At 33.8% G+C, this 27,701-nt stretch overlaps 2 protein-coding genes across 2 annotated transcripts in view; both read right to left on the bottom strand.

Annotated features, from left to right (window-relative positions):
• Positions 1 to 27,701, bottom strand: part of LOC139512619 (nose resistant to fluoxetine protein 6-like) — a 499,632-nt gene that overhangs the window by 109,462 nt on the left and 362,469 nt on the right. The gene's annotated exons all lie outside the window — the stretch shown is intronic.
• Positions 170 to 27,036, bottom strand: LOC139512627 (D-aspartate oxidase-like). Its single transcript, XM_071300373.1, has 11 exons — positions 26,846 to 27,036; positions 21,462 to 21,662; positions 16,846 to 16,960; positions 15,274 to 15,359; positions 9,014 to 9,079; positions 8,115 to 8,169; positions 7,464 to 7,565; positions 6,235 to 6,296; positions 3,088 to 3,205; positions 1,872 to 1,970; positions 170 to 695 (listed from the first exon to the last, which is right to left on the bottom strand). The coding sequence occupies exons 2-11, from the start codon at positions 21,653 to 21,655 to the stop codon at positions 585 to 587; spliced, it is 1,008 nt and encodes a 335-aa protein (XP_071156474.1). The 5' UTR covers positions 21,656 to 21,662; positions 26,846 to 27,036; the 3' UTR covers positions 170 to 584.

Raw genomic sequence — 27,701 nt, 5'->3', positions numbered from 1 at the left:
AACTGAAGAACTAATAACTGAACTTATAATGATATAGGGAACTAGTCGGACTATAATCTCATCGCTTTCCACAAGCACAGAAAGAAATTAAATGATTTTAAAATGTGCGTTACCGCTCAATCACCCTTTAACTAGGGAAAGTGTAAAACATTGAAACAAACTAAAAACAAACGAAAAATGGGTGCCTTATTAGATCTGTACTACATCATACAAAATAACGACTAACAATAAGACAAAATAGAACAATTCCTTGAGTATAACCAGTTGATTATAAAACTAGGTTACAGCTAAATTTATAACAATATGATATACGTGGAAGGTTAAACTAGTTTTCATAAAGAGTGATCATCTAAATAAATAAACGTTACATGATTGCATTACTCCTGCAGCAATTCACACTCTTCTTCTGAAGGCATGTACCCCTTTCAGAAAATGATAATCCGGATTTAACCTTGCAATGTATTTCCATATATAAATCCGTATAAGATACCATATTAAAATATTGCTTTTGTACAGTCTATATTTATGTGAACTGCACAATTTACTTCTTCGATACTAAATGCGTATCAATTACATTTCTATCATCACATCCTAGAATTCGAATCCATAATGTCTTTCACTAACTTGGCAGCATGTATGGCTGTACCCCAACTCAATGCTATTCCATTTGAACCGTGTCCATAATTGTGTACTACCTAAATGGATAAAAAAAAAAATACCAGATAAAAATCATCATTCTTTATAAACATAAAATTCTATCAAAGGTCATCTCGTATATTCATCGCACGTTCAGCAATATCATATTTTCCCCCAAAAAAACCCGGAACATGAATTGTTTTTGTAGAAAAGCTAACGACTATTAACATTCAAGTGTTAGACCTCCCGGTTTTCTTTTGGTTTATATGTTTACTTGTTCAAACCAATATTTAGTTATATTTTTGGACAATAAAATAATCTATTCTCAGCTGGTACATTTTGTGAAGTAAAGTCATAAACTATAGTTGTCATTAAACAATATCGTCCTGTTGTGACGTCAAAGTATTTTTGTTTCACCTAATATAAGTTTCCTATGAAACTTAATAGTGACACTAGTTGTTCCTATTGGAACACTTATTATATATCATGTATTCCATTAGGAACAGAAACTATAATATTTGTTCAAACAGGAATAATATTACAGATTATTTCTTCCACTTGAAACATATATAATGAAGGCACAGTTTCATTGGCCACAAAATAAAAATGAATTTCGTATCGATATAAAGTAAATAAAAATATAATATCTTTAACCCTAGAATATGAATAAAATTCATCGACATACTCGTCTGGTGCAAATTCATATAACATTTGTGTATATTACGAACGTTTTTCTTAAAACTTCGTTAAAATGAAACATTTACAAATGAAAAGTTTAAGAATTTTAGTTATAAAATCAGCATTTACAATTAAAAAAAAAGTCGCTGATTATCAATTATAAACAATTTATTGTTTTTCAAATACTTAACATGATTTCTAAACTTAAATAGTATATAGCCTGTAAGTAAGAGAAGATGTGATGATCATTCATTGATACTAACACATATAAATGACCTGCCTATTAGAGTACACACACATATTTCGTTTTCATATGAAAAGTAATGAATGAGGAAGTAATTTTTACTTTAAAAAATAATGTGTATCAAACATTTAAACTCTAATACATTATATTTTCATTTAAATGTATATAAACCTTACCATGTTTCCTTGAGTGAGATCAATTTAATGTTTTGACTGTTACTTTAATTTTTTAAGCATTGCTTCATTCTATATTCACGTCATTTTAGATCAGAATATTCACGTCTTAGCTTGAAATAAATATCACTTAATCTCACCTTCAGTGGTCCTTTATTTGTCTTTAAGATTTCTGGTTCAAGTCGAAGTGGTGATCTAGCAGGTCTCAACCCAACCCATTCCTCTACTACTTTACATCCCTAAAATTTGAATAACAATATCTGCAGATACGATTATTTATATAGGTATGTAAAGATTATGACAATTTTCGTTCAATTGTACTTTGAAATAAACCATAAAATTACCTGAAAATGATTTACAAAATAAAAACAACATTTAATGTATCCAAGGAACTCTTCTGTGTTAATCTTTATCCGGAGTATTAAATGTATATATGTACGATAAGCGATAATAAATAGACATCTAAATAAATAAACTCATCACATATGAGAAAGATACCAAAATAAAGGCAACAGTAGTAGATCGCTGTTCAAAGGTAAAAATCAATTGAGAGCAAATAAAATAAAACCGAGGAACACATCAACTATAAGAGGAAAACAACGAAACAACAGAAACACTGAAGTGTAACATAAAACAAACGACAATGCAACATACATAGGAACTAACTATTAGATAACAACAGCCAAAGTCATATTCAAATTTAGAAGACAAACCGAATACGCTTGGAACAAATAAGGGCAACTGTAGTATACCGGTGTTGAAAGGTCATAAATCGATTGAGAGAAAACAAATTCGGGTTATAAACTAAACCCGAGGGAAACACGTCAACTATAAGAGGAAAACAAACTAGCATCAGGAACACTGACGTGAAATAAAACAAACACCCCAAAAATCCGGTAATATACATAGAAATGAACTACTTAATAGCAACTGTAATATTCCTAACTTGGTAGAGGACATTTTAAGATAAAATTGAGGGTTGAACCTGATTTAAATGCTAGACAAAATATCGCTGAAATGACAACACTACGTGACAGAAATAAAGCACAAACACACACAAGATCATTCATCAAACTACAGAACAACAACGGACATATTTTATCAACAACAAATACCACAAGATATAAAAAATATTGACGCCCTTACGTTACCAACATGCAATCTCGAACTTTATACAATTCTTTTTACAATACTCGTCTTAAAGATTGACATGACAATGATGTTATGGAAAGATATTTATATAATTATAATTCATCACAATGGCAATCTAGATAAAAAAAATATCCAACAATATACTGTTTCTGGACAATATATTCAGGAAATATTTTGCAATGTATAAGTTTCTACATATCAAACCTTTAATGGTGGCCATAGATTGAGACATCTGTCCATAACATCTTTACTATCTGTTTTGTCGATGTCCGTGTTATAATTACCCTTTTCTCTGGTACCACCGATACTTATGACATCACCACTATGGAAATAGATAAGTATACACACTCGTAAGCTATACATCAGCATTGTTTTTCCAGAGAGAGAATAATTTACTTCGCATTGACAGTTTTTCTCTAACCATGAGTTCTGAATGACCCCTTGGTATCTTTGGCTTTCTTATTTATTTTGTACTTTTAGTACTTTAATTCTGCTATGTAGTTTATTTGGTAAATGAGACACCTTTTACATTTGATAGATATGGTGTTGACAATGTCAATATTAAGACATGTATGGAAGATTTAAAGAAGGAGAATTATGGATGTTTGTCAAAATGCTAGTATACTATCGTATGTGTCTTTTTGTATAAAATTAGGTTTCAGTATTTGCTGTATCACACTATCGATATCTTTAATTTTGTCGAACTATTATATAACAAATGCCATATTCCTGACCTAGTACAGGACATTTTAAGAAAATTGGTGGGTTAAACCTGGTTTTGTTAAACATACCGCTAAAATGACAACATTCCATGACGGGAACACAGTAAAATTATAGCAAGAACAACCGAGACAGGGAAATATATGAATAAATAATGTAGTAGTACATTTCGAAAAACTAGAGGCTCTCAAGAGCCTGTATCGCTCACTTGACTTTACTTGGGTTTTTGAAATCATATAAAAACGGATAAAATTTGGCTACAAAGTAACAACACTTGGCCAGCACCTCATAAGAAAAGGACTATTCATGCTATGTTTGATTTCATTCAATTCTGTGGTTCTCTAGGCGAAGACTTTTGTATGCTTTTCCCATAGGGTCCTATGTTAAACTAAGTCCCCCGCTGGCGGCCATATTGGATGATGGATCGGCTACAAAGTAACAAAACTTAGTCAGCACCTCATAAGGAACATTCATGCCATGTTTGGTTTCATTCCATTCAGTGGTTCTCTAGAGGAAGTCATTCGTATGCATTTCCCACAGGGTCCTATGTTAAACTAAGTCCCCCGCTGGCGGCCATCTTGGATGATGGATCGACTACAAAGTAACAAAACTTGGTCAGCACCCCATAAGGAACATTCATGCCATGTTTGGTTTCATTCCATTCAGTGGTTCTCTAGAAGAAGTCATTTGTATGCATTTCCCATAGGGTCCTATGTTAAACTAAGTACCCCCACTGGCGGCCATCTTGGATGATGGATCGGAGACAAAGTTACAACACTTAGTCAGCACCTCATAAGGAACATTCATACCATGTTTGGTTTCATTCCATTCAGTGGTTCTCTAGAATAAGTCATGTGTATGCATTTCCCAAAGGGTCCTATGTTAAACTCAGTCCCCCGCTGGCGGCCATCTTGGATGATGGATCGGCTACAAAGTAACAACACTTCGTCAGCATCTCATAAGGAACATTCATGCCATGTTTGGTTTCATTCCATTCAGTGGTTCTCTAGAAGAAGTCATTTGTATGCATTTCCCACAGGGTCCTATGTTAAACTAAGTCCCCCGCAAGTGGCTTTCTTGGATGATGGATCGGCTACAAAGTAACAACACTTGGTCAGCACCCCATAAGGAACATTCATGCCATGTTTGGTTTCATTCCATTCAGTGGTTCTCTAGAATAAGTCATTTGTATGCATTTCCCATAGGGTCCTATGTTAAACTAAGTCCCCCGCTGGCGGCCATCTTGGATGATGGATCGGCTACAAAGTAACAAAACTTGGTCAGCACCTTATAAGGAACATTCATGCCATGTTTGGTTTCATTCCATTCAGTGGTTCTGTAGGAGAAGTCATTTGTATGCATTTCCCATAGGGTCCTATGTAAAACTAAGTCCCCCGCTGGCGGCCATCTTGGATGATGGATCGGCAACAAAGTAACAACACTTGGTCAGCACCTCATAAGGAACATTCATGTCGTGTTTGGTTTTATTCCATTCAGTGGTTCTCTAGAAGAAGTCATGTGTATGCATTTCCCATAGGGTCCTATGTTAAACTAAGTCCCCCGCTGGCGACCATCTTGGATGATGGATCGGCTACAAAGTAACAACACTCGGTCAGCACCTCATAAGGAACATTCATGCCATGTTTGGTTTTATTCCATTCAGTGGTTCTCTAGAAGAAGTCATGTGTATGCATTTCCCATAGGGTCCTATGTTAAACTAAGTCCCCCGCTGGCGACCATCTTGGATGATGGATCGGCTACAAAGTAACAACACTTGGTCAGCACCTCATAAGGAACATTCATGCCATGTTTGGTTTCATTCCATTCAGTGGTTCTCTAGAAGAAGTTCAAAATGTAAAAAGTTAACGACGACGACGTCGGACGACGGGCCAGGTGAGCTAAAAAGGGAGTAGATTTAGGATTATTTACTTCTCTTTCGAAAGTGTCGATTCTTTCCTGCAGTAAAAATTACGTTGAAAATATTTCTCATCAGTTGAGATACAAAGTTACGACATTACCAATGTGAAAACAAAAGCCACAATTCATGGGAAAATAAACAACTATTTGGCCAAATTAAAAATGACAGAAAGACAAACAACGGTCAACAAAATCCCAAACGCAAAAATTATGAAACAACTACGGTTGATTTTCATTCCGGCGTTTTTCTTTTAACTATGGTGTTGCTTTCTTTTATCGGACTTATGTTTTTTTTTTTATATCTTTTCTATGTTTAACCCCACAACAATTTAATTTCTTTAGTTCGTCTTCTAAGTACCTGTTTGTTTAACGTTTTGAGATTTTTTTTAAAATTTCAATGTTCTTCAACTTCGCTTTTAGATTGGCCTCTCAACTTTTTAAATTATATGACCACTGTATAATGTAGACGAATCGCTCGTCCAGCGTAACAAATCATTCGTTAGGTTTCGTTGGTGAATTCACACAATCATAGCACGTGTGCACTTTAACTATACAGTGTGTGGTTTATTTTTAAGTGTCAGTGACTTATGAATAGAACTGCTAACAGATTACAGCACACCCTCGGTTCAATATAATATTTACTAAACTTTATATGCTCTTCATTCTGAAATGTTTAGATTGTTTGTTGATAAACAGTTTCAGAAAAAAACTTACTTCGGAATGATATAAGCACCATCCTCTGTATACATCCAGTATTTTATCCAATCAGCTTTAACCTAAAGAAAATCAATTATGATGATAGATACTATAAGATACAAGTTGATTGTATTAAATTTTCTCTATTAAATCTCATAATCAAATCGCATGTACTACTTATAATGCTTAAAAGAAGATGAAGATTTATGCAAAGATATACATTAAAAGACGCAAACGACATCTACATTTTAACAATACACTGGTTGGTAAAAGAGGTGAAAGATACAAAAGGAATATTCAGAATCGTAGTCAATGCCAAACGGACAGCACCTTGGCAAAAAAGCAGAAAACGACCAAACAACAAACAACAGTATGCATAACACAATATACAAAACAAAAGACTAAACAACACGAACCCCATCGAAAACTGGTGGTGATCACATGAAATTATTAGCCCGTACTAGCACAACAGACTAAAAATTAATGTTTTCGATTATACATTTTGAATAAGTTGTATGATAAAAATCATTTGTAAATGTAAATCTTGGAAGAGATAAATCGCCTGAAATTTATCATCAAGGAAAAAAACCTTACATACGTTAAATTATATATCTTAAAATCTGTTTTGTATGTTGACCTAAACTTATTATTTAATTCTATCAGATTCGTATATATTATCCTGAAATGTGAGGAAAGTATTTTGTTTTAGATTTATGAGTTTGACTGTCCCTTTGGTATCTTTCGTCCCTCTTCTACCTTTTCAGGAAAGACAATGTTACATTTATTTCTAAACTAGTAAATGTTATTCTTGTTGAATTAAAAATGCTGAAATGTTGTTTTAAAGGTTTTATTAATGATGTGTGTTTTGTTTGCCTTGCAATATGACTATCCTGTAGGCACTCTGCTTTTGTTTTAATTTTTCTGATGCAGCATGCCTGTCATTTTTAACTGTCTTTGTTTTGCTCAAACAATTTTCTCAATATAATTAAATTTTATGCGACTGTCATGAGAGAATGAGAGGTTAAGCTAACTGTGAAACAAGGATTAACCCACCTACTATTTTCTACATAAGGAAATGCATTAAGAGTATGACAGTTGTTTTCCACTCGTTTGATGTGTTCAAGCTTTTTATTTTACCATTTGATATTGACTTTCCGTTTTGAATTTTCCTAGGAGGTCGGTACGTTTTATTTTTTATTTTACTTTTGACTTTTTTATAATATGAATGTTATCAATAATAACTATACCCTGATTAAATGTCCTCGGAGTGGATGGACTGTGTCGTCTTTAATCAATGTATTACTTCTTAACCCTGTACAGTTAACAACAACGTCATATAGACCTACAAGCTTAAAAAGAAAGAAACACCAACGTAACATATATTACAGTAATATCATAATGCTCAACATTGGAATTTCTAATGAATATATGAAGGTGTTCATATAGTATAATTTTAAGTTGAAAAGTTCATTAACGATCACTTATTCATTGCTTTAATGAATGGGACAATGCATTAAAAGAATCGAATCGAATTCATATAAAAGATATGTAGGGTTAGAATCATCTTCGTTCTCTCCATTCCTTTTGTTTTTAGAATACCGTTCTGCATATTTAATTAGTTGATATGAAGCAGAATGCTATAGGGCAACTCTTATGCGGATTTAAGTGAAGTCGGCATTTACATATAATATTATTAAGACCCCTGCGGATATCTGATTTTCGATAACTACCCTCCTACCTGGATGAGCACCATACCTTCGACGATTCCGAAGCAGACACATAGTGTACCCATTCGACTTATCAGTTTATGCCTTTTACAAAATCACATTCTAAAATTTACTGTCCGAACAATTCGTTTAAATGTGTACAATAAATATCTGAAATGGGAGAAATGTTACCTGGTTGAAATCGCCAATGGTTTTACTCTCAACTATTCCGCCATGCTCTAGCCACCTTAATAAATAATATATTTTGAAAAAGTTAGCTACTTAGATCTAAACCCTCTCAAATCTGTGAATTTCTGTTAAGTGTGTGTATGTTCAAGCTGAAATATATTGTAGGTGCAGCATGTTAGTTTGGAAAGACAAAGATTCATGAGCAAATTTGAAACATTTTTTTTGCGCGGCAAGCCGATAAAATATTTTGACTTTTCAATACAATGTATATGTAAAAACCGTTAAATCGTTTTATCGGCTGATAAGGCCAATAATGAAAAAGTTGTCTTCATACGATTAAACGTGCGTTTTGGAAAATTAAAATCGACACTTTAAATTTGGAAAACACTCATTTGTAAATCCACCGCCACACTTTCGTAAAGATACGGGCTCATTAAATTAACCAAAATGTGCAGAATAACATGGGATTCATTAAATACCAAGTTTTTAAAGCTGTAGACTATAAATAAAGACAACAGTAGTATACTGATGTTCGAAATTCATAAATCGATAGAGAAAAAACAAATCCGAGTTATACACTAAAACTGAGGGAAACACATCATAAAGTTGACATGTAATTTGAAGTTTATATATATAAGGAATTTTGAGTTAACTATATCGGTATACAAGACCATCAGTTGATGGTGGCCATCGCTAGTGTTAACTAGACGGTGTTGTGTCCTCAAATGAACACAAAATGATGATAATTAATGATGATAGTATACATTTTTTATTGTTTCTTATGGAACTTTTGTTATTATTGTAAAAATGTAAGTATTTTTCTACATCATATTAAATAGTGTGAATAGTAATGAATATGACAGCTACTGCAATTGAAATTTGGATATTTCAGTTATACATACTTATTCATCAACCAAGGCATATAACGCGTACAACAGGTAATTACTGTCGTAACATGATAGCCATGTCTACAAAAAATAGAAAACTTTCAATACTCTATCATGACAAAATATTGTATCGACTACTTTTTTTCTTTAGAAACACTATCTCAACAACACCGTGTAGAACGCCACATGCGGGGTGTCGGCTATGTTTGACACGGGGTGGCAATTTCGAAGCGAAGATAACTATCAAAGTAAGTTCAAGTATAACAATTTCTTTTTTTTTTAGAATTCTTAGTACCATATGATATATTGCACAGAAGGAACTGCAACACAATCTATTTCCTGCAAGCAGAAGCAGTCGGTTTAAGTGCTCTGGTTTTTTTTTTCAAACACCTCTCCCTAGTTTTCCGTGTTGCGGATTTTGAGGCTTCATATGCAAATTTCTGGATACAAAACTACTTTAGACGAACTCCCCCCATATCATTTATATAGAATTGATTTCATATCATGGAAATTAACCAAATTCCAGCTTCTTACTTAAAATTAATCGGTTTTTAAACTAGTTTTTCATCAAAGTATAATGTGTCGCTCGGTGTGTTAGATTTTGCATCTCAAGGGATAGAGGCTTTTGATTAAAAAAATTAGATTTGCATATAATGAAAACACATGAAAAACTGAAGGTACTTCTCTTTGCCTGTTTTTAAGTCTGATAAGACATGTGTTTTGGATTTCATAAATAATCAAAAATGACACAAAATATTTTGTTTTAAAGCTGGAAAAGGATTTCTTTTCCTTATCATGGCTAGATCTAAAGTCACGACTGTGGCTCAATGCACATGGAGGCAAATCATACAGCAGACCTCCATATAAGATTTTTCCGAAGCCACCAACTGTCAAACTCCATCATTGGTATCAAAGTTATTCACCAGGTTCCCATCAAAAGCACTTGTGCACGCCGCAAAAGCACTCACTCCAAAATCAATTCTATTACTCTCTCCAATGAAACACTCACCAGCATCTTTTTCATCAAAACTTAATCTGGCTAGTGATTTTCTATCTTTAATCCATATGTAATGGTAAAAAAAATTTCCTTTAGACAATATTTCTAATCTTCTTTACTAGAGACAGTCAGATTTATGTCAAGGAGAATAACATCGGAAATGTGGTATCGGGTAACAACAAAGAGATTTTGGAAAACTGGTTACAGACTTTTTTAAGGTATTTTTTATATTTATGGGTGGACCAAAAAGTATTCGACACATTACAGAAAACATGTGTGAGCGCGGAATGGCCGATTCCCAAGATGCAGGAATTAATTTTACAGTTCCAAGCCAAAAGATACTATCAGACTACATCGCCATGGACCTTGATATCCAAAAGTCAATTCTTCATGCATTCTTTATCCTGTATTTAATATGTTACGTAACCAAAAAATGATGAGTTTATGTTATGTACTGACGGGGGAAAGGGTAACAGCAGGGGTAGATGGCAAGGAAGGAGATGAAGAAATGTTTGGTTTTGAAGATGGGATAACATTTAAGGAAAGAAAACCACTACTAAAAGACCAAATAAGTATTTTGTACTTTTACTAGGCAAACATTTATTGGGTACGGACAAGTTTTTGGAACTTTTTCTTTGTAAAAGGGTACTAAAGGCGCTTAACGTGATAGGTCTACGATTGAAAGACTGTAAAGAGCTCTCCAAAGGCCAGGAATTGTGTGTTCAAAAGTTTGAAGGAATGGCAGGTGACAATTGGCGTTAATCGAGATTTATGTGTGTGATCAATGGATTACAGGCGTCATTGTTTCAGCTAACAAAATTTGTGGGAAATGGCATTTTTTTTGTATCAAATCGGCTCTTTTTAGTGCAAGTGACGTATTTGCAACACAATCACATTATGTTAATGAAAGTACAGTAGAAATCTCGTATAAAGGAAACCATGTCAGCCTCATTGGACATGATGAAATGTTTCAACGTAAGAACCAAGATATCTAAAGCAGAGGTCAAACTTTGGGATGTCAAGGTCCATAGGGGTGAAGTTTAATATCATCTTTTGACTTGGAACTTCAAAATTATTTCTGAGTCTTAGGGATCGGCCATTCCGCGCACACACAAGTTTTATGTAATATGTCCAATACTTTTTGGTTCATCCATAAATTATAAAAATTTACCGTGAAAAAGTCTGTACATGTAGCCAGTTTTCCAAAACCTTTTTGTTGTTTCCCGATACCAAATTTCCGATGTTATTCTTTGACATAAATCTAACCATCTCCAGAAAAAGAAGTAGAGAAATACTGTCTAAAGGAAATTTATTGTCTTAACTCATAAATCGAAAATGAACTTACAACGCCATGGTTAAAAATAAAAAAAAGACAAACAGACAAATAATAGTACACAAGAAACAACATATATAGAAAACTGGGGTGATCTCAGGTGCTCCGGAAGGGTAGGCAAATCCTGCTCAACAAGTGGCACCCGTCGTGTTGCTCATGTTATTACAAATTCGGAAAATAGTTTAATTTGGTTGGTCACATTCATAAATAGGGAAGGGAATTGTATTTACCACGTGAGCAACATATCTGATATCATCTGTGAAACGGTCATTCCATAACGGTCAACCAACTCGTGATGGCGTCCGTAAAATTTTAGAAGGAAGGATTTCAACTTCACCATTTGAAACTCTTGATTTAATAGCTTCCTTGTGAGCAGCAACCCTCTACCAAGGGAATCATAACAGGAAAAACAAGCGCGGGAATGTCGTATCAATTGGGAGATATAAACTCCGTATGCAGGCGCTATTGGAATGTTGCTACATAGAAATGGAAAGTTCACAATTTTCTCGTTTGTCATAAAAAAAATTTTTCAACCGATTTTCATTGTCAATTTCTAGGTGTTAATCAAGATATGAGGTCTCATAATAATAAAGAAACAAGTCGGGCACAATTGGTTTTTATTGGAATGCCGACAGTCTGTTGAAAAACACGTCCTCCGAAAGGAACAAATATGTTGTCAATCAAGAAATCAAGCATCTTGGTAATGTCAGTTTCAGAGATTTTGTTGAAGCTGTATTGTCATTTTATGATTAGACAATAACAATCAAAACCATGGAGTAAACAAAAGATGCCAGTGAGTGTTTCATTATAGAGAGTAATCAAATTCGTTTGGAAAAAGTGCTTTCCGTGGCGTGCCCGAGTGCTTTTGAGAGGATTCCTGGTGATGCCAATGATAGAGTTTAAAGTTGGTGGCTTCGGCCAAATCTTATATGGAGGTTTGCTCTATGATTTTCCTCCATGTTTCGGTGCATTGAGCTACAGCCGTTACTTTTTTCTGACCATGGCATTGACTGAAATGGAAAAGGAATCCTTTTCCAGATTTAAAACAAAATAAAGTACCTTCAGTTTTTAATGTGTTTTTATAATATAGTAGATGTGTTTGAGTTAAAAAGTATCAGATGAAGACCGATTTATATCTATTCTTTTTTTTTTCTTTTCAAAAACCTCTACCCGTTGAGATGCAAAATCAGACACCCCGAGCGACAGTTTATATTTTGATGAAAAACTAGTTTAAAAACCGATTAATTTTAAGTAAGAAGCTGGTATTTGGTTAATTTTCATGATATGAAATCAATTCTATATAAATGATACGGGGGGGAGTTCGTCTTAAGTAGTTTTTATCCAGAAGTTTGCATATAAAGCCCCAAAATCTGCAACACAGAAAACTAGGGAGAGGTGTTTGAAAAAACAGAGCACTGATATCGACTGCTTCTGTGCAGGAAATAGATTGTGTTGCAGTTCCTTCCGTGCAATATATTATATGGTACTAAGAATTCTAAAAAAAAACGAAATTTTGATACTTGAACTTACTTTGATAGCTTTTCTTCGCTTCGAATTGCCACCCCGACACCCCGCATGTGGCGTTCTACACGGTGAACAATATTTATACTTATTCAGCGAAATGGACACCACGCTAAACTCCAAAACATATTAATGAAGTAAAATATGTCAACCCCTCCTAACATATCTAGCCAACGTCGAATAAACACAGTAAAGCTTAGTTTAAAAATGTCCTAGTCCGATGTTGAAATAGGTAACAGAAACTAGAGGCTCTAAAGAGCCTGTGTCGCTCACCTTGGTCTATGTGAATATTAAAGGAAGCAGATGGATTCATGACAAAATTGTGTTTTGGTGATGGTTTATGTGTTTGTACATCTTACTTTACTGAACATTTTTGCTGCTTAAAATTATCTTTATCTATAATGAACTTGGCCCATTAGTTTCAGTGGAAAATGTTAGTAAAAATTTACAAATTTTATGAAAATTGTTAAAAATTGACTATAAAGAACAATAACTCCTAAGGGGGTCAATTGACCATTTCGGTCATGTTGACTTATTTGTAAATCTTACTTTGCTGAACATTATTGTTGTTTACAGTTTATCTCTATCAATAATAATATTCAAGTAATGACCAAAAACAGCAAAATTTCCTTAAAACTAACAATTCAGGGTCAGCAACCCAACAACGGGTTGTCCAATTCATCTAAAAATTTCAGAGCAGATAAATCTTGACCTGATAAACAATTTTACCCCATGTCAGATTTGCTCTAAATGCTTTGGGTTTTGAGTTATAAGCCAAAAACTGCATTTTACCCCATGTTCTATATTTAGCCATGGCGGCCATCTTGGTTGGATGGCCGGGTCACCGGACACATTTTTCAAACTACTAACCCAAAAGATGATTGTGGCCAAGTTAGGATTAATTTGGCTCAGTAGTTTCAGAGGAGAAGATTTTTGTAAAATATTACTAAGATTTACGAAAAATGGTTAAAAATTGACTATAAAGGGCAATAACTCCTAAAGGGGTCAACTGACCATTTCAGTCATGTTGACTTATTTGTAAATCTTACTTTGCTGAACATTATTGCTGTTTACTGTTTATCTCTATCTATAATAATATTCAAGATAATAACCAAAAAGAGCAAAATTTCCTTAAAATTACTAATTCAGGGGCAGCAACCCAACAACGGGTTATCCGATTCATCTGAAAATTTCAGGGAAGATAGATCTTCACCTGTTTAACAATTCTACCCCCTGTCAGATTTGCTCTAAATGCTTTGGTTTTTGAGTTATAAGCCAAAAACTGCATTTTACCCCAATGTTCTATTTTTAGCCATGGCGGCCATCTTGGATGGTTGGCCGGGTCACCGGACATATTTTTTTAACTAGATATCCCAATGATCGTTGTGGCCAAGTTTAATTTAATTTGGCCCAGTAGTTTCAGAGGAGAAGATTTTTGTAAAAGTTAACGACGACGACGGACGCCGGACCCCAAGTGATGAGAAAAGCTCACTTGGCCTTTTAGGCCAGGTGAGCTAAAAACTAGGCAAAATAACAATGATTAACATAAATTAACAAAGGACTATATAAGTTACTGATATACAGCTCCAGACCTCAACTAAACTCATTAAAAGATTATATCATGTAAATCATGAACAATACCTCCAGGTAGGGCTTTAGTATCATGCCATCATAATTTATACGAGAAGAACGTAGCCCATATCATGCCAATAAATGGTTTTAGAATACATGTATTTATTCCTTATGCAAAGACCCTATGAGTGAATTAATGAATGTTGATTTAAACAAGAATGTGTCCACAGTACACGGATGCCCCACTCGCGCTATCATTTACTATGTTCAGTGGACCGTGAAATTGGGGTCAAAAATATAATATGGCAATGAAATTAGAAAGATCATATCATAGGGAACATGTGTACTAAGTGGCAAGTTCATTGGACTTCAACTTCATCAAAACTACCATGACTAAAACTTGTACCTGAAGCAGGACAGACGGACGAACGGTTTGAAGAACGGACTCACAGACCATTAAACATAATGCATGTAAATTGGGCATAAAAAAGTCATCTGTAATTACTTGACAGCAATATTGTAACTATATGTCTTATGACTAAGTCTGTTTAGAGGCTTGGTTAGCTTATGGCGACATTTCTGTGATGTATACAGAATATTACCATAATAGATGAGATGTGAATTGCTTGAACTTTTTTAATAATGTTTTTTTTTCTACCTCAAAAAGAATAACATAACAACACATTACAGCCCATTGTCTAAAATGACATTTTTGCGATGTTTCTTCGATATATATACTTGATCAAATATAATATTTTACACATTTTAACATATATAGAACTGATCATAAATTCAAAAGAAATAATAAAAAAAAAAAAAGAATTAGTCAATCATTCGAAGTTTAAAACATACTTGTATTTTTTGTCCATTCTCATTGCTTTGAGTTCAGTATCAGTCATTTTGGCATAGGTATAGACAAACTCACCAAATAATTCGTTCTGAAATAAAATACAATTTCATCTTCATCTCATATGACGTTTGTCAAGTAACGCTACATTTATTTATAATATTTAATGATGAAAATGTTGATTAAAAAAGTAAAATACAAAACAATACTGAACTCCGAGGAAAGTCCAGAATCAAATGGCAAAATCAAAAGCACAAAAATGTCAAAAGAATGGATAACAACTGTCATATTCATGATTTGTAAAGGCATTATCTGATGTAGAAATGATGGATTAAACCTTGTTTTATAGCTAACTGTTGTAAACATCAGCTTCATCACTGGACCTAACAATCCCAACAAACCATAAGTACATTTGAAGTAATTCTTGTTTGTTTCTATAACAACCACTTTCACATTATATAATAGTGTCAAATGTATCATGTGAGCTGCTTATAATGTGTGCGTATCTAATTATAAGTGTTGCTTGTAAATGTTCCTACCTTTTTTGGAACGATACATACTTGATTTGAATTGAATTGATTCTATTTTCCATGAAAAAGAATCATTATCAACAAGACTCTAAAATAAAATTTACATTAATTATGGTTTAATTGTCCTAGCCACAACCCCGGTCTCTTTCCTCGATAATGACATCAATAAATGCAACTCATCACCGAATCGTTATTTGTTATTAGCAACACGACATGTTCCACGGATGGCACGAACTCGGTTTTTCGGATGTAAATTCAGGGTTCTTGCTGTTCAGTTTTTCGTGTTCTTTGTAGTTTTTTTGTTACCTATTGCTTTTCTTTTCGTCTTTTTTTATTATCATATATTCTTCATGATACTATTGAGATATACATTTTCTTCAAGACGGCCTCGAATTCAAATTTTATATAAATTGTTGAAATGATTCAGTTTTGTAACCTTTGACGAAAAGACATTTGAAAATTGACAAATGGAACCAAGAATTGTCGTAAGCAATTGTTAATTTTTAATTTGTATAGCTAAATAATTTTTTTTAAATTTGACTGAATATCCTATTTATTTTAAAAGTATTATAGACGACATTATGGCCACAAAAATACAACAGACAACAGTAATGGCAAAAACAAACCAAAATACAACAACCAGGGGGAAAAACCCAAACAAACAGAGAGACAGACAAAAGAAAGGTAAAAGCAGAAAAAAATAACGACGAAAACACAAATAGTAATAACAAAACATAGAAGCTCAAGATTGGACAACAAAAACTCAACTTGAATCCGGTGAATTCAATGATCAGCTCATGTTTCATTTTTAATAATTATATTGTTTTACTCATTTAATATTCTTCTGATTGGTTCCATAAACTAAAACCCAAATAACAAATGACGACCCAAAATCAAAAAAATATATGATAGTGTAATGCAAAATAATCATCCAGAAACAAATGCATTATTCAGAAGATTGAGCAATATAATCCCAACTTTTAGTAGGGTAATCGGAGGAATATTTGCAAGAATTAGAAAAAAATCATATGTTAAAGTAGATCTTACGATAAGAACTTCATTTGAGAAGAAGTAGCCTGGAACTAGCTGACAACCTGTTTCTGCTGCCTTATCAGTCAAAGTCATATTTGAAAAATATTCCCATGAATCTGCTACCCATCTCCTACAACCAGTATTTTATGAATATATTATGAGAAACAATAATAAATACATGTGTATCAAAAATAATTCTAAACAAGAATGTGTCCCCAGTACACGGATGCCCCATCCGCACTATCTTTTTGCTATGTTCAGTGGACCGTGAAAATGGGGTTAAACCTCTAATTTGGAGAGAAAGATTATATCATAAAGAACATATGTACTAAGTTTCAAGTTGATTGGACTTAAACTTCATAAAAAAACTACCTCGACCAAAAACTTTAACCTGAAGTGGAACAGACGGACGAACGGACGAACGAACGGACGAACGGACGAACAAACGGACGGACGGATAGACCAGAAAACATAATGCCAATAAATGGGGCATAAAACAATACATATATATAAATAATAAATGAATAATTCCGTCGATGTCTGCGTATATTTATATCTCAAAACCGTATGTGTCTTTTACTTCGGTACTGACATGATTTAACAAACTTTACTAAAATTGTCTGTTTATAAATTTTGAAATTATTATGAAACTAAGGTTTCAACTTCCTCAGGCAAAGTTGGCTTTGGATGAATTTGGCTATTTATTTTAGGTATTTTTGACATAAAGCTCTTCAACGATTTTCGGTACTTATACATCTTCGGATTTCAAATGTTTGGCTTTGAGCGTTCCTGATGAAGGTAAATCCAGAAAAGCGCTTCGGACGCAATAAATTATAAAACGTGTTGTTTTCCATTTTTTACATCACTGGGTCGATACCTCTGCTGGTGGACTGTCAGTCCCCGAGGGTATCATCAGCTCAGTAGTCAGTGCTTCGGTACTGACATGATTTAACAAACTTTACTAAAATTGTCTGTTTATAAATTTTGAAATTATTATGAAACTAAGGTTTCAACACCCTCAGGCAAAGTTGGCTTTAGATGAATTTGGCTATTTATTTTAGGTATTTTTTACATAAAGCTCTTCAACGATTTTCGGTTCTTATACATCTTCGGATTTCAAATGTTTGGCTTTGAGCGTTCCTGATGAAGGTAAATCCAGAAAAGCGCTTCGGGCGCAATAAATTATAAAACGTGTTGTTTTCCATTTTTTACATCACTGGGTCGATACCTCTGCTGGTGGACTGTCAGTCCCCGAGGGTATCATCAGCTCAGAAGTCAGTGCTTCGGTACTGACATGATTTAACAAACTTTACTAAAATTGTCTGTTTATAAATTTTGAAATTATTATGAAACTAAGGTTTCAACTCCCTCAGGCAAAGTTGGCTTTAGATGAATTTGGCTATTTATTTTAGGTATTTTTGACATAAAGCTCTTCAGCGATTTTCGGTACTTATACATCTTCGGATTTCAAATGTTTGGCTTTGAGCGTTCCTGATGAAGGTATATCCAGAAAAGCGCTTCGGACGCAATAAATTATAAAACGTGTTGTTTTCCATTTTTTACATCACTGGGTCGATACCTCTGCTGGTGGACTGTCAGTCCCCGAGGGTATCATCAGCTCAGTAGTCAGTGCTTCGGTACTGACATGATTTAACAAACTTTACTAAAATTGTCTGTTTATAAATTTTGAAATTATTATGAAACTAAGGTTTCAACTCCCTCAGGCAAAGTTGGCTTTAGATGAATTTGGCTATTTATTTTAGGTATTTTTTACATAAAGCTCTTCAGCGATTTTCGGTACTTATACATCTTCGGATTTCAAATGTTTGGCTTTGAGCGTTCCTGATGAAGGTATATCCAGAAAAGCGCTTCGGACGCAATAAATTATAAAACGTGTTGTTTTCCATTTTTTACATCACTGGGTCGATACCTCTGCTGGTGGACTGTTGACATCAGTCCCCGAGGGTATCATCAGCTCAGTAGTCAGTGCTTCGGTACTGACATGATTTAACAAACTTTACTAAAATTGTCTGTTTATAAATTTTGAAATTATTATGAAACTAAGGTTTCAACTCCCTCAGGCAAAGTTGGCTTTAGATGAATTTGGCTATTTATTTTAGGTATTTTTGACATAAAGCTCTTCAACGATTTTCGGTACTTATACATCTTCGGATTTCAAATGTTTGGCTTTGAGCGTTCCTGATGAAGGTAAATCCAGAAAAGCGCTTCGGACGCAATAAATTATAAAACGTGTTGTTTTCCATTTTTTACATCACTGGGTCGATACCTCTGCTGGTGGACTGTCAGTCCCCGAGGGTATCATCAGCTCAGTAGTCAATGCTTCGGTACTGACATGATTTAACAAACTTTACTAAAATTGTCTGTTTATAAATTTTGAAATTATTATGAAACTGAGGTTTCAACTCCGTCAGGCAAAGTTGGCTTTAGATGAATTTGGCTATTTATTTTAGGTATTTTTGACATAAAGCTCTTCAACGATTTTCGGTACTTATACATCTTCGGATTTCAAATGTTTGGCTTTGAGCGTTCCTGATGAAGGTATATCCAGAAAAGCGCTTCGGACGCAATAAATTATAAAACGTGTTGTTTTCCATTTTTTACATCGCTGGGTCGATACCTCTGCTGGTGGACTGCCAGTCCCCGAGGGTATCATCAGCTCAGTAGTCAGTGCTTCGGTACTGACATGATTTAACAAACTTTACTAAAATTGTTTGTTTATAAATTTAGAAATTATTATGAAACTAAGGTTTCAACTCCCTCAGGCAAAGTTGGCTTTAGATGAATTTGGCTATTTATTTTAGGTATTTTTGACATAAAGCTCTTCAACGATTTTCGGTTCTTATACATCTTCGGATTTCAAATGTTTGGCTTTGAGCGTTCCTGATGAAGGTAAATCTAGAAAAGCGCTTCGGACGCAATAAATTATAAAACGTGTTGTTTTCCATTTTTTACATCGCTGGGTCGATACCTCTGCTGGTGGACTGCCAGTCCCCGAGGGTATCATCAGCTCAGTAGTCAGTGCTTCGGTACTGACATGATTTAACAAACTTTACTAAAATTGTTTGTTTATAAATTTTGAAATTATTATGAAACTAAGGTTTCAACTCCCTCAGGCAAAGTTGGCTTTAGATGAATTTGGCTATTTATTTTAGGTATTTTTGACATAAAGCTCTTCAACGATTTTCGGTTCTTATACATCTTCGGATTTCAAATGTTTGGCTTTGAGCGTTCCTGATGAAGGTAAATCTAGAAAAGCGCTTCGGACGCAATAAATTATAAAACGTGTTGTTTTCCATTTTTTACATCACTGGGTCGATACCTCTGCTGGTGGACTGTCAGTCCCCGAGGGTATCATCAGCTCAGTAGTCAGTGCTTCGGTACTGACATGATTTAACAAACTTTACTAAAATTGTCTGTTTATAAATTTTGAAATTATTATGAAACTAAGGTTTCAACTCCCTCAGGCAAAGTTGGCTTTAGATGAATTTGGCTATTAATTTTAGGTATTTTTGACATAAAGCTCTTCAACGATTTTCGGTACTTATACATCTTCGGATTTCAAATGTTTGGCTTTGAGCGTTCCTGATGACGGTAAATCCAGAAAAGAGTTCGGACGCAATAAATTATAAAACGTGTTGTTTTCCATTTTTTACATCACTGGGTCGATACCTCTGCTGGTGGACTGTCAGTCCCCGAGGGTATCATCAGCTCAATAGTCAATGCTTCGGTACTGACATGATTTAACAAACTTTACTAAAATTGTCTGTTTATAAATTTTGAAATTATTATGAAACTAAGGTTTCAACTCCCTCAGGCAAAGTTGGCTTTAGATGAATTTGGCTATTTATTTTAGGTATTTTTGACATAAAGCTCTTCAGCGATTTTCGGTACTTATACATCTTCGGATTTCAAATGTTTGGCTTTGAGCGTTCCTGATGAAGGTAAATCCAGAAAAGCGCTTCGGACGCAATAAATTATAAAACGTGTTGTTTTCCATTTTTTACATCACTGGGTCGATACCTCTGCTGGTGGACTGTCAGTCCCCGAGGGTATCATCAGCTCAGTAGTCAGTGCTTCGGTACTGACATGATTTAACAAACTTTACTAAAATTGTCTGTTTATAAATTTTGAAATTATTATGAAACTAAGGTTTCAACTCCCTCAGGCAAAGTTGGCTTTAGATGAATTTGGCTATTTATTTTAGGTATTTTTGACATAAAGCTCTTCAACGATTTTCGGTACTTATACATCTTCGGATTTCAAATGTTTGGCTTTGAGCGTTCCTGATGAAGGTAAATCCAGAAAAGCGCTTCGGACGCAATAAATTATAAAACGTGTTGTTTTCCATTTTTTACTTCTTTGAACACGTTAGTCGTCCCAAAAGTTACATAATAAGAAGGTTATAGTCCACGAAAAACTGGTAAAACTCCCACACACTCTGTGTCTGTGCCATTTCAGGCTATCAGTGTATTGTTCATAGTTGTATGTCTTTGACCTTCAGTTTTGGAAATTGGTGGATGTTTAAATTAGTTTAATATTGAGTTTGTTTTGACCGTAATGTTAAACAAAGAAAAGAAAATCGCACTTTGAAGCCCGACAATTCATATTACCGTAGTAAATCTACTGGAAGGCCTGGAGTATGTTTCATCGTAGGACGAAAAAGTCCTCCAGCTCCATAACTTGTCGTTTCACTATTGAATCGATCTGCTATCACAGTCACTCTAGCAGTAGGAAGTATTTTCTTGATATTTATGGCTGTTGACAAGCCGACTACTCCCGCTCCGAGTACTGCGATATTTACCATGGTTTATCTGCAAAAACAAAAATGAATAATGGAGGCAGGGTAAAATACCTTACACACGGAATACTTACTTCTGCTTTGTATTTCTATTATCTTGCATTTCTTAAGTAGTAATGTGTGTCTCATTTTTTTATATAACACTAGAACACACCCGTGATATCACGGGTCCGTGACTGAATTAAAGTATATAACTATGCGCAAGCCTTATTTTAATATTAGTATTGTCATCTGATAAAGTCATGCCGATTATAAGATACACAGTTTTTCTCTGCTTTCAAGTCTTCCTGTTTGAACCCGTCGAACTGAAACAATAATATTAATTATTTGGAAAACAAAAGGTCCTGGAATGGAGTATTTTTTAATCAACAGCATTGTCCTATATAAGATATAAATAAAGTTGAATTCTTTGCTTCGCTGTTTTACGTCATGCCCACTAACAAATTGAAAACTGTACCTATACGCCTTATTTTTAGTCCAGATTTTTAGTATTCGTATTGTTATCTTAGAAAGTCTTACCATGGAAGTAATATTTAAATATTACTTCCATGGTCTTACTGATTAAAATACTACAATAGGTAACAATTTGACAATTTAGTACTGTCAACCCTGTGGTTATGACCTGTGTATATAGCATATTAATCCTGAATACAACGTTTGGTGGTGCGCCTGTCAGATGCGGAACGTACAGATAAGGTAATAGGTAACAGGTGAATATACTATTAGTATCGGTAGCGGACTCGACCCGGAACTTCTTAATTATTGGCAATATTAATTACGTGGAAAACAAAAGGGCCTGGAGTGGTGTAATTTTTAATCTACACCTTTGTACTATATTAGTTATATGTAAAGTTGAATTCTGTGATTCGTCGTTTTTACGTGATGACGGCTGACAAATTGGACCTCGTAATTTTAGTATTATAGATTTCGGTGGAATGTTGTTTCACTTAGTCTTTAGTTTTCAATGTTGTGTCTTTTGTACTATTATTTGTCTATTTGTCTGTTTCCCTTTTTTAGCTATGGCGTTGTCAGTTTATTTTCGATCTGTGATTTTGAATGTCCCTCTGGTATCTTTCGCCTATCCTTTGTGTTGCGTGTTTGTTTTACACCTTTTCGTTTTCTCTTTTTCTTCGGTTCATATCATTTTATTTGAAGAAACAAATAATATGTTTGAGAACCTATCTGACATCAAACATAGAAATGGGTAAGAAATCGAAAATTTTGGTTTTGAGCAAATACATATCATATAAAATATTCATATAGTTTAGCGGCAATACCACCACTAAGTTTTCATCAACTAAATCCCTTCAGAAGTGATTGTCAATAGTGACGACATTTGTCAACTAGATAAATAAAATTGAGAAAGGAAATGTGTCAAAGAGACAACAACTTAACCATAGAGCAAGCCCAAAGACATGTAAGAGGTCTTCGGATGGCCCCAAAACAAAGATTTTTACTAGTTCAGTTAAAATTGATTTTAATTCGAAACATATAAATGAAAAAAAAACACGAATATACAAGAAAAGTTTACAAAGGCCAGAGTATGCACAGTAAAAACTCAGTTTGAAAGAGGTCAGAGTCCGAATACAGAATATGAAACAGAAGAAACTTAGCAAGTGCCAATAATACATAACCTATAATAGTACTAACAGCTGTTACTGGAATGTCAGTTCAAGACCACAATTAACTGATTGAAATATGATGTCTTCATCATATGAAAATCTGGCGCAATCTCTTCTATAAGAGATTTAGTATCATACCATCATAAAATATATATGAATCAATATTACTTCAATATTATGCCATCAGAATTATATGACAACAATATCGCTTCTGAATAAGTTGGTTTAAAAGTTTGGTTAGCTTTTGCGGTGAATGACGACACTGTTGTGCTTTATATAGAATATCAACATAAACGATAGGATGTGAAATAACTGAACGTATAAAATGTCTTTACGTTGTAGATAAAGCATGTTTTCAATTAATCTAGATAAATTAAGTTTAAAAATGAAGTAATTAGAGGAAATCTGATGAGAGAGAAAATGGATGGGAAGATAAATTCTGCAAATACATAAGAACTGTAGGACGATTTATTTCTAATTAATAAGAGTATGAATTAGATTTGATTAGTTTAAAATCCAAATAATTTGATTGTTACTAAAAACAAGCATATACATAACAAAACGATAGCTGAGAAAACAATACAAACATGAAGCACAGAAAAAAAAAATGCGAATATTTTTAAATACAATATTATTTTTTGACAACATACCTTCTCTAGAAAGTTGACATTTCAATATATTGGTGTTTGCTATTACATGTATAGTATAAGTCATGAATCAAACACAGTTCATGTATTGATATTATAGCTGTTTTCCTCGTTATACAGTTCACTTATGTGGTTAACAATGATACTTAATACATCACATTATCGCAAGAAAATATTGAATCAAATTTGTGTTCATAACTCATTGAATAAAATCAGGGAAACTTTTGATCCTAGGTTTATAAGGGGTCAATATTCTAGTACTTGCAGAAATATTTGCATTTGTATTTGGCAAAACTTTTAGGAATTTTTGGACCTCAATGCTCTTTCTATGTTACCCTTTCTACTTCTTTCGTTTTTTTCAAAAATGCTTGGTTAATACGTAATTTTGTGTTTCATTGTTTCATAATTTGTTTGTTTTTATAGTGATTAAGATTTTAACACAATATTGACTGTTGTTCCCCAATTTTTACTGTTTTAACCTATTATGTCTTTGTTTTATTCACACATTGCTGTCAATATAATGGAATTTGATGCGACTATCATACAAGTGAGAGGTTTAACTAGCTTTAAAAGAACGTTTAATCCACCATTTTCTACACAAAAAAATGCCTGTACCAAGTCAGGAATATGACAGTTTTATTCATTCATGTGTTTGAGCTTTTGATTTTGCCTTTTTATTAGAGACTTTCTCTTGAATTTTCCTCGGAGTTCGGTATTTTTGTTATATTTTCGTAATTTATTTGGCCTTTTTTACTTTTTTTTTTATTCGAGCGTCACTGATGATTTTTTTGTAGACGAAACGCTCGTCTGGTGCAAATACTAAATTTCAATCCTGATATCTATGATGAGTTAATTTACAATCCCTAGGTCGATTCCACTGCTGGTGGAGTCCCCCCGACTGTATCATCAGCCCAGTAGTCAGCACTTTTGTGCTGACATGAATTATCATTGATATGGTCACAATTATAAATCAACTGTTTACAAATCTTTGAATTTTTGAAATACTAAAGCTTTTCTACCTCAGGATTTGAGGAATAGATTACTTTAGCTGTATTTGGAAAAATTGTTAGGAATTTTCGGTCCTCAATGCTCTTCAACTTCTTCAACTTTTTTTAATTCGAGCTTCACTGGTGAGTTTTTTGTAGACGAAACGCGAGTCTGGTGCAAATACTAAATTTCAATCCTGGCATATATAATGAGTTTATTTCCTAATGCATTCAGAGTTAGAGTTTTTTTTCTGTTCTATATGTTCTCCCATTTATTTGTATTGTAGTCTTGTCATGTAAAAGAGGGACGAAAGATACCAGAGGGACAGTCAAACTCATAAATCGAAAATAAACTGACAACACCATGGCTAAAATTGAAAAAGACAAACAGACAAACAATAGTACACATGACACAACATAGAAAACTAAAGAATAAGCAACACGAACCCCACCAAAAACTAAGGGTGATCTCAGGTGCTCCGGAAGGGTAAGCAGATCCTGCTCCACATGTGGCACCCGTCGTGTTGTTTATGTGATAATAAATCCGGTAAATAGTCTAATTCGGTAGGTTACATTCATGAAAGAGAAGGGGGTTGTAGTTACGACGTAAGGAACATATCCGATATCATTTGTGAAACGGTTATTCCATAACGGTCAACCAACTCGTGATGGCGTCCCTAAAATTTACGAAGGGATGATTTCAACTTCACCATAAAATGATTTGGAACTCTTGCTTTAATAGCTTTCTTGTGAGCAGCAACCCTCTATCAAGAAAATCATGATAGAAAATGCAAGCACAGGAATATCCTTCGGTAATGTTGTCATTTTAATGTTATATTTAACATTGCCATAAAAGCGGGAGGTTTAGCATGCCACAAAACCAGGCTCAACCCACCATTTTTTTTCTTAAAATGTCCTGTACCAAGTCAGGAAAATGGCCATTGTTCTATTACAGTTCGTTTCTGTGTGTGTTACATTTTAATGTCGTGTTTCTGTTATGTCGTAGTTCTCCTTTTATCTGATGCGTTTCCCTCAGTTTTTGTTTGTAGCCCGGATTTGGTTTTTTTTCTCAATCGATTTATGAATTTCTAACAGCGGTATACTACTGTTGTCTTTATTTAAGCCTGCTTGCCTCTGAGGCTTGCCTTGGTTACTTTACTTGTATTAATGTTTACTCAAGCATTGTATATAAGATTGACATGGCAGAGCTTCACACTATTGTCATAATGCAGACATCTAATTCAGTGCTTCATGATGGGAGAATTTTATTCTCTTTGCTACTAAAAAGCTATACAATATATATTAAAATGGTGAGTAAAGGTGATCATTAACAAGACTATATTTCTGTCCCTTCCTCACAAACTGTAGTTGCAGTCCAAATATATAGGCATGCATCTACGTTTTGTTAACTGATAATGCAGGTTATGATTTTTCTGGTGAAGGACATAACCCGAAAGTGCTGTCTCCCTGATGCTTATATTAACCTACTTTTCTACACTGTGTATATAAATCTCAAGAGGAACAACCGGTTAATTGATTAATCAAAATTGTGTGGGTATTCTTATGTATTGATTATAATATTTAAGCTTAATTCGAGTAATTTGTTAAACAGTATTTTTAACATTTTCATTGTCACATATTAATACCCATAGGAGATCATAGGACAATACACATAATATCGAGTATAGTTTTTAATAAAAAAAAATATGTAAACAAAGAATTTTACCCTAAAATATCTATGTGCTACATTTTCTACTTTGACTTATGTATACAAGATACTCAATTTTGTTTTATGTATTTACAATAATAATATTAATAAGTGTAAGAGGTGTAAAATTCACATTTACAAATATGAATGATTACAATTTATGTTCTGACCTACACAAAATTCCACATTTTAAAAAGTTTAAATGAATTTCTATAAATAACTTGGTTGCTTACCTGAACAGCTGAGTGGCAAGTACTGAAGTCCGATATATAGTTCTAATAAGGTCAATCATCTTATCTAAGATAACATGTACTACATATTGCTAGTGGAAATACTAGACATGTCAATAAACATAAACAGGATCTTCTGCTACGTGCTTACACACAAGTATATGTGTCCTGATATCATCGCTTTACCTTAATTTAATCGATAAAGCCGATTCATTGGGAAAGAAATCAAACTACATTTGTATTTAAGCAAATCAGACTATGTCATTCTAATTTTAAGGATCCCAGTCAGGTTTTGTCTATCTGCAACCTCTCGTAAAACCCTTAATAAAATTCATTGAAAATGTCTCAAATCTCGTCAAAAATACGAATGCATCAGATTATTTTTTGCTGTTTTCCTTACCGAATCATGAACTTTACCATTGGTTTATTTGAGGGGAAACCCAATTTGTATCCACAACTCCGTCTAAACCCTTTACTTTTATTTATTGGCATGTTCTTAGGTAGCTAGGGTGTCTTTCTCCATCTTGGATTTTTAAATACCAGAAAACAAGCAGTCTACATCTTTAATGAAATGTTCAAATTTCGAGAGTAGCAAGTAATTCATGTGTAATTTTTTTTATGTTAATATGTATTTTACAATAAGCAGATTACTTTTGTTTGATTCTTTTTTTTGTACAAATTTCTCAAAGGGGAGAAAACTCAAATGTAAAGGGAGATAGCTCAGATAAAGTTACTTTTACTAAGGAATGTGTTGCTATTTTATTATGGAGCAAGAAAACGAGTCCCGTGATCCCATTTTTCTTTTTCTTATTTGAATGCATATTATTATATCTTAGAGCTTTCTTCTCGTATTTTATCT

The sequence above is a fragment of the Mytilus edulis genome, chromosome 2 (genome assembly GCF_963676685.1).
Source record: "Mytilus edulis chromosome 2, xbMytEdul2.2, whole genome shotgun sequence".
In the NCBI taxonomy this organism is placed as follows: domain Eukaryota; kingdom Metazoa; phylum Mollusca; class Bivalvia; order Mytilida; family Mytilidae; genus Mytilus; species Mytilus edulis.
This window is presented reverse-complemented; position numbering and strand designations above follow the sequence as displayed.

Bases quoted from the DNA above. Each gene is read 5' to 3' on its own strand.
- LOC139512627 (XM_071300373.1), bottom strand. From the start codon at position 21,655: ATGGTAAATATCGCAGTACTCGGAGCGGGAGTAGTCGGCTTGTCAACA. The intron at 15,360-16,845 runs GTAAGATCTACT...ATTTTATTTCAG, and splicing joins TCTCAAATGAAGTTCTTATC to AACGAATTATTTGGTGAGTT. The intron at 9,080-15,273 runs GTATGTTTTAAA...TATTTTTTGTAG, and splicing joins AGAATGGACAAAAAATACAA to ACATGGCTATCATGTTACGA.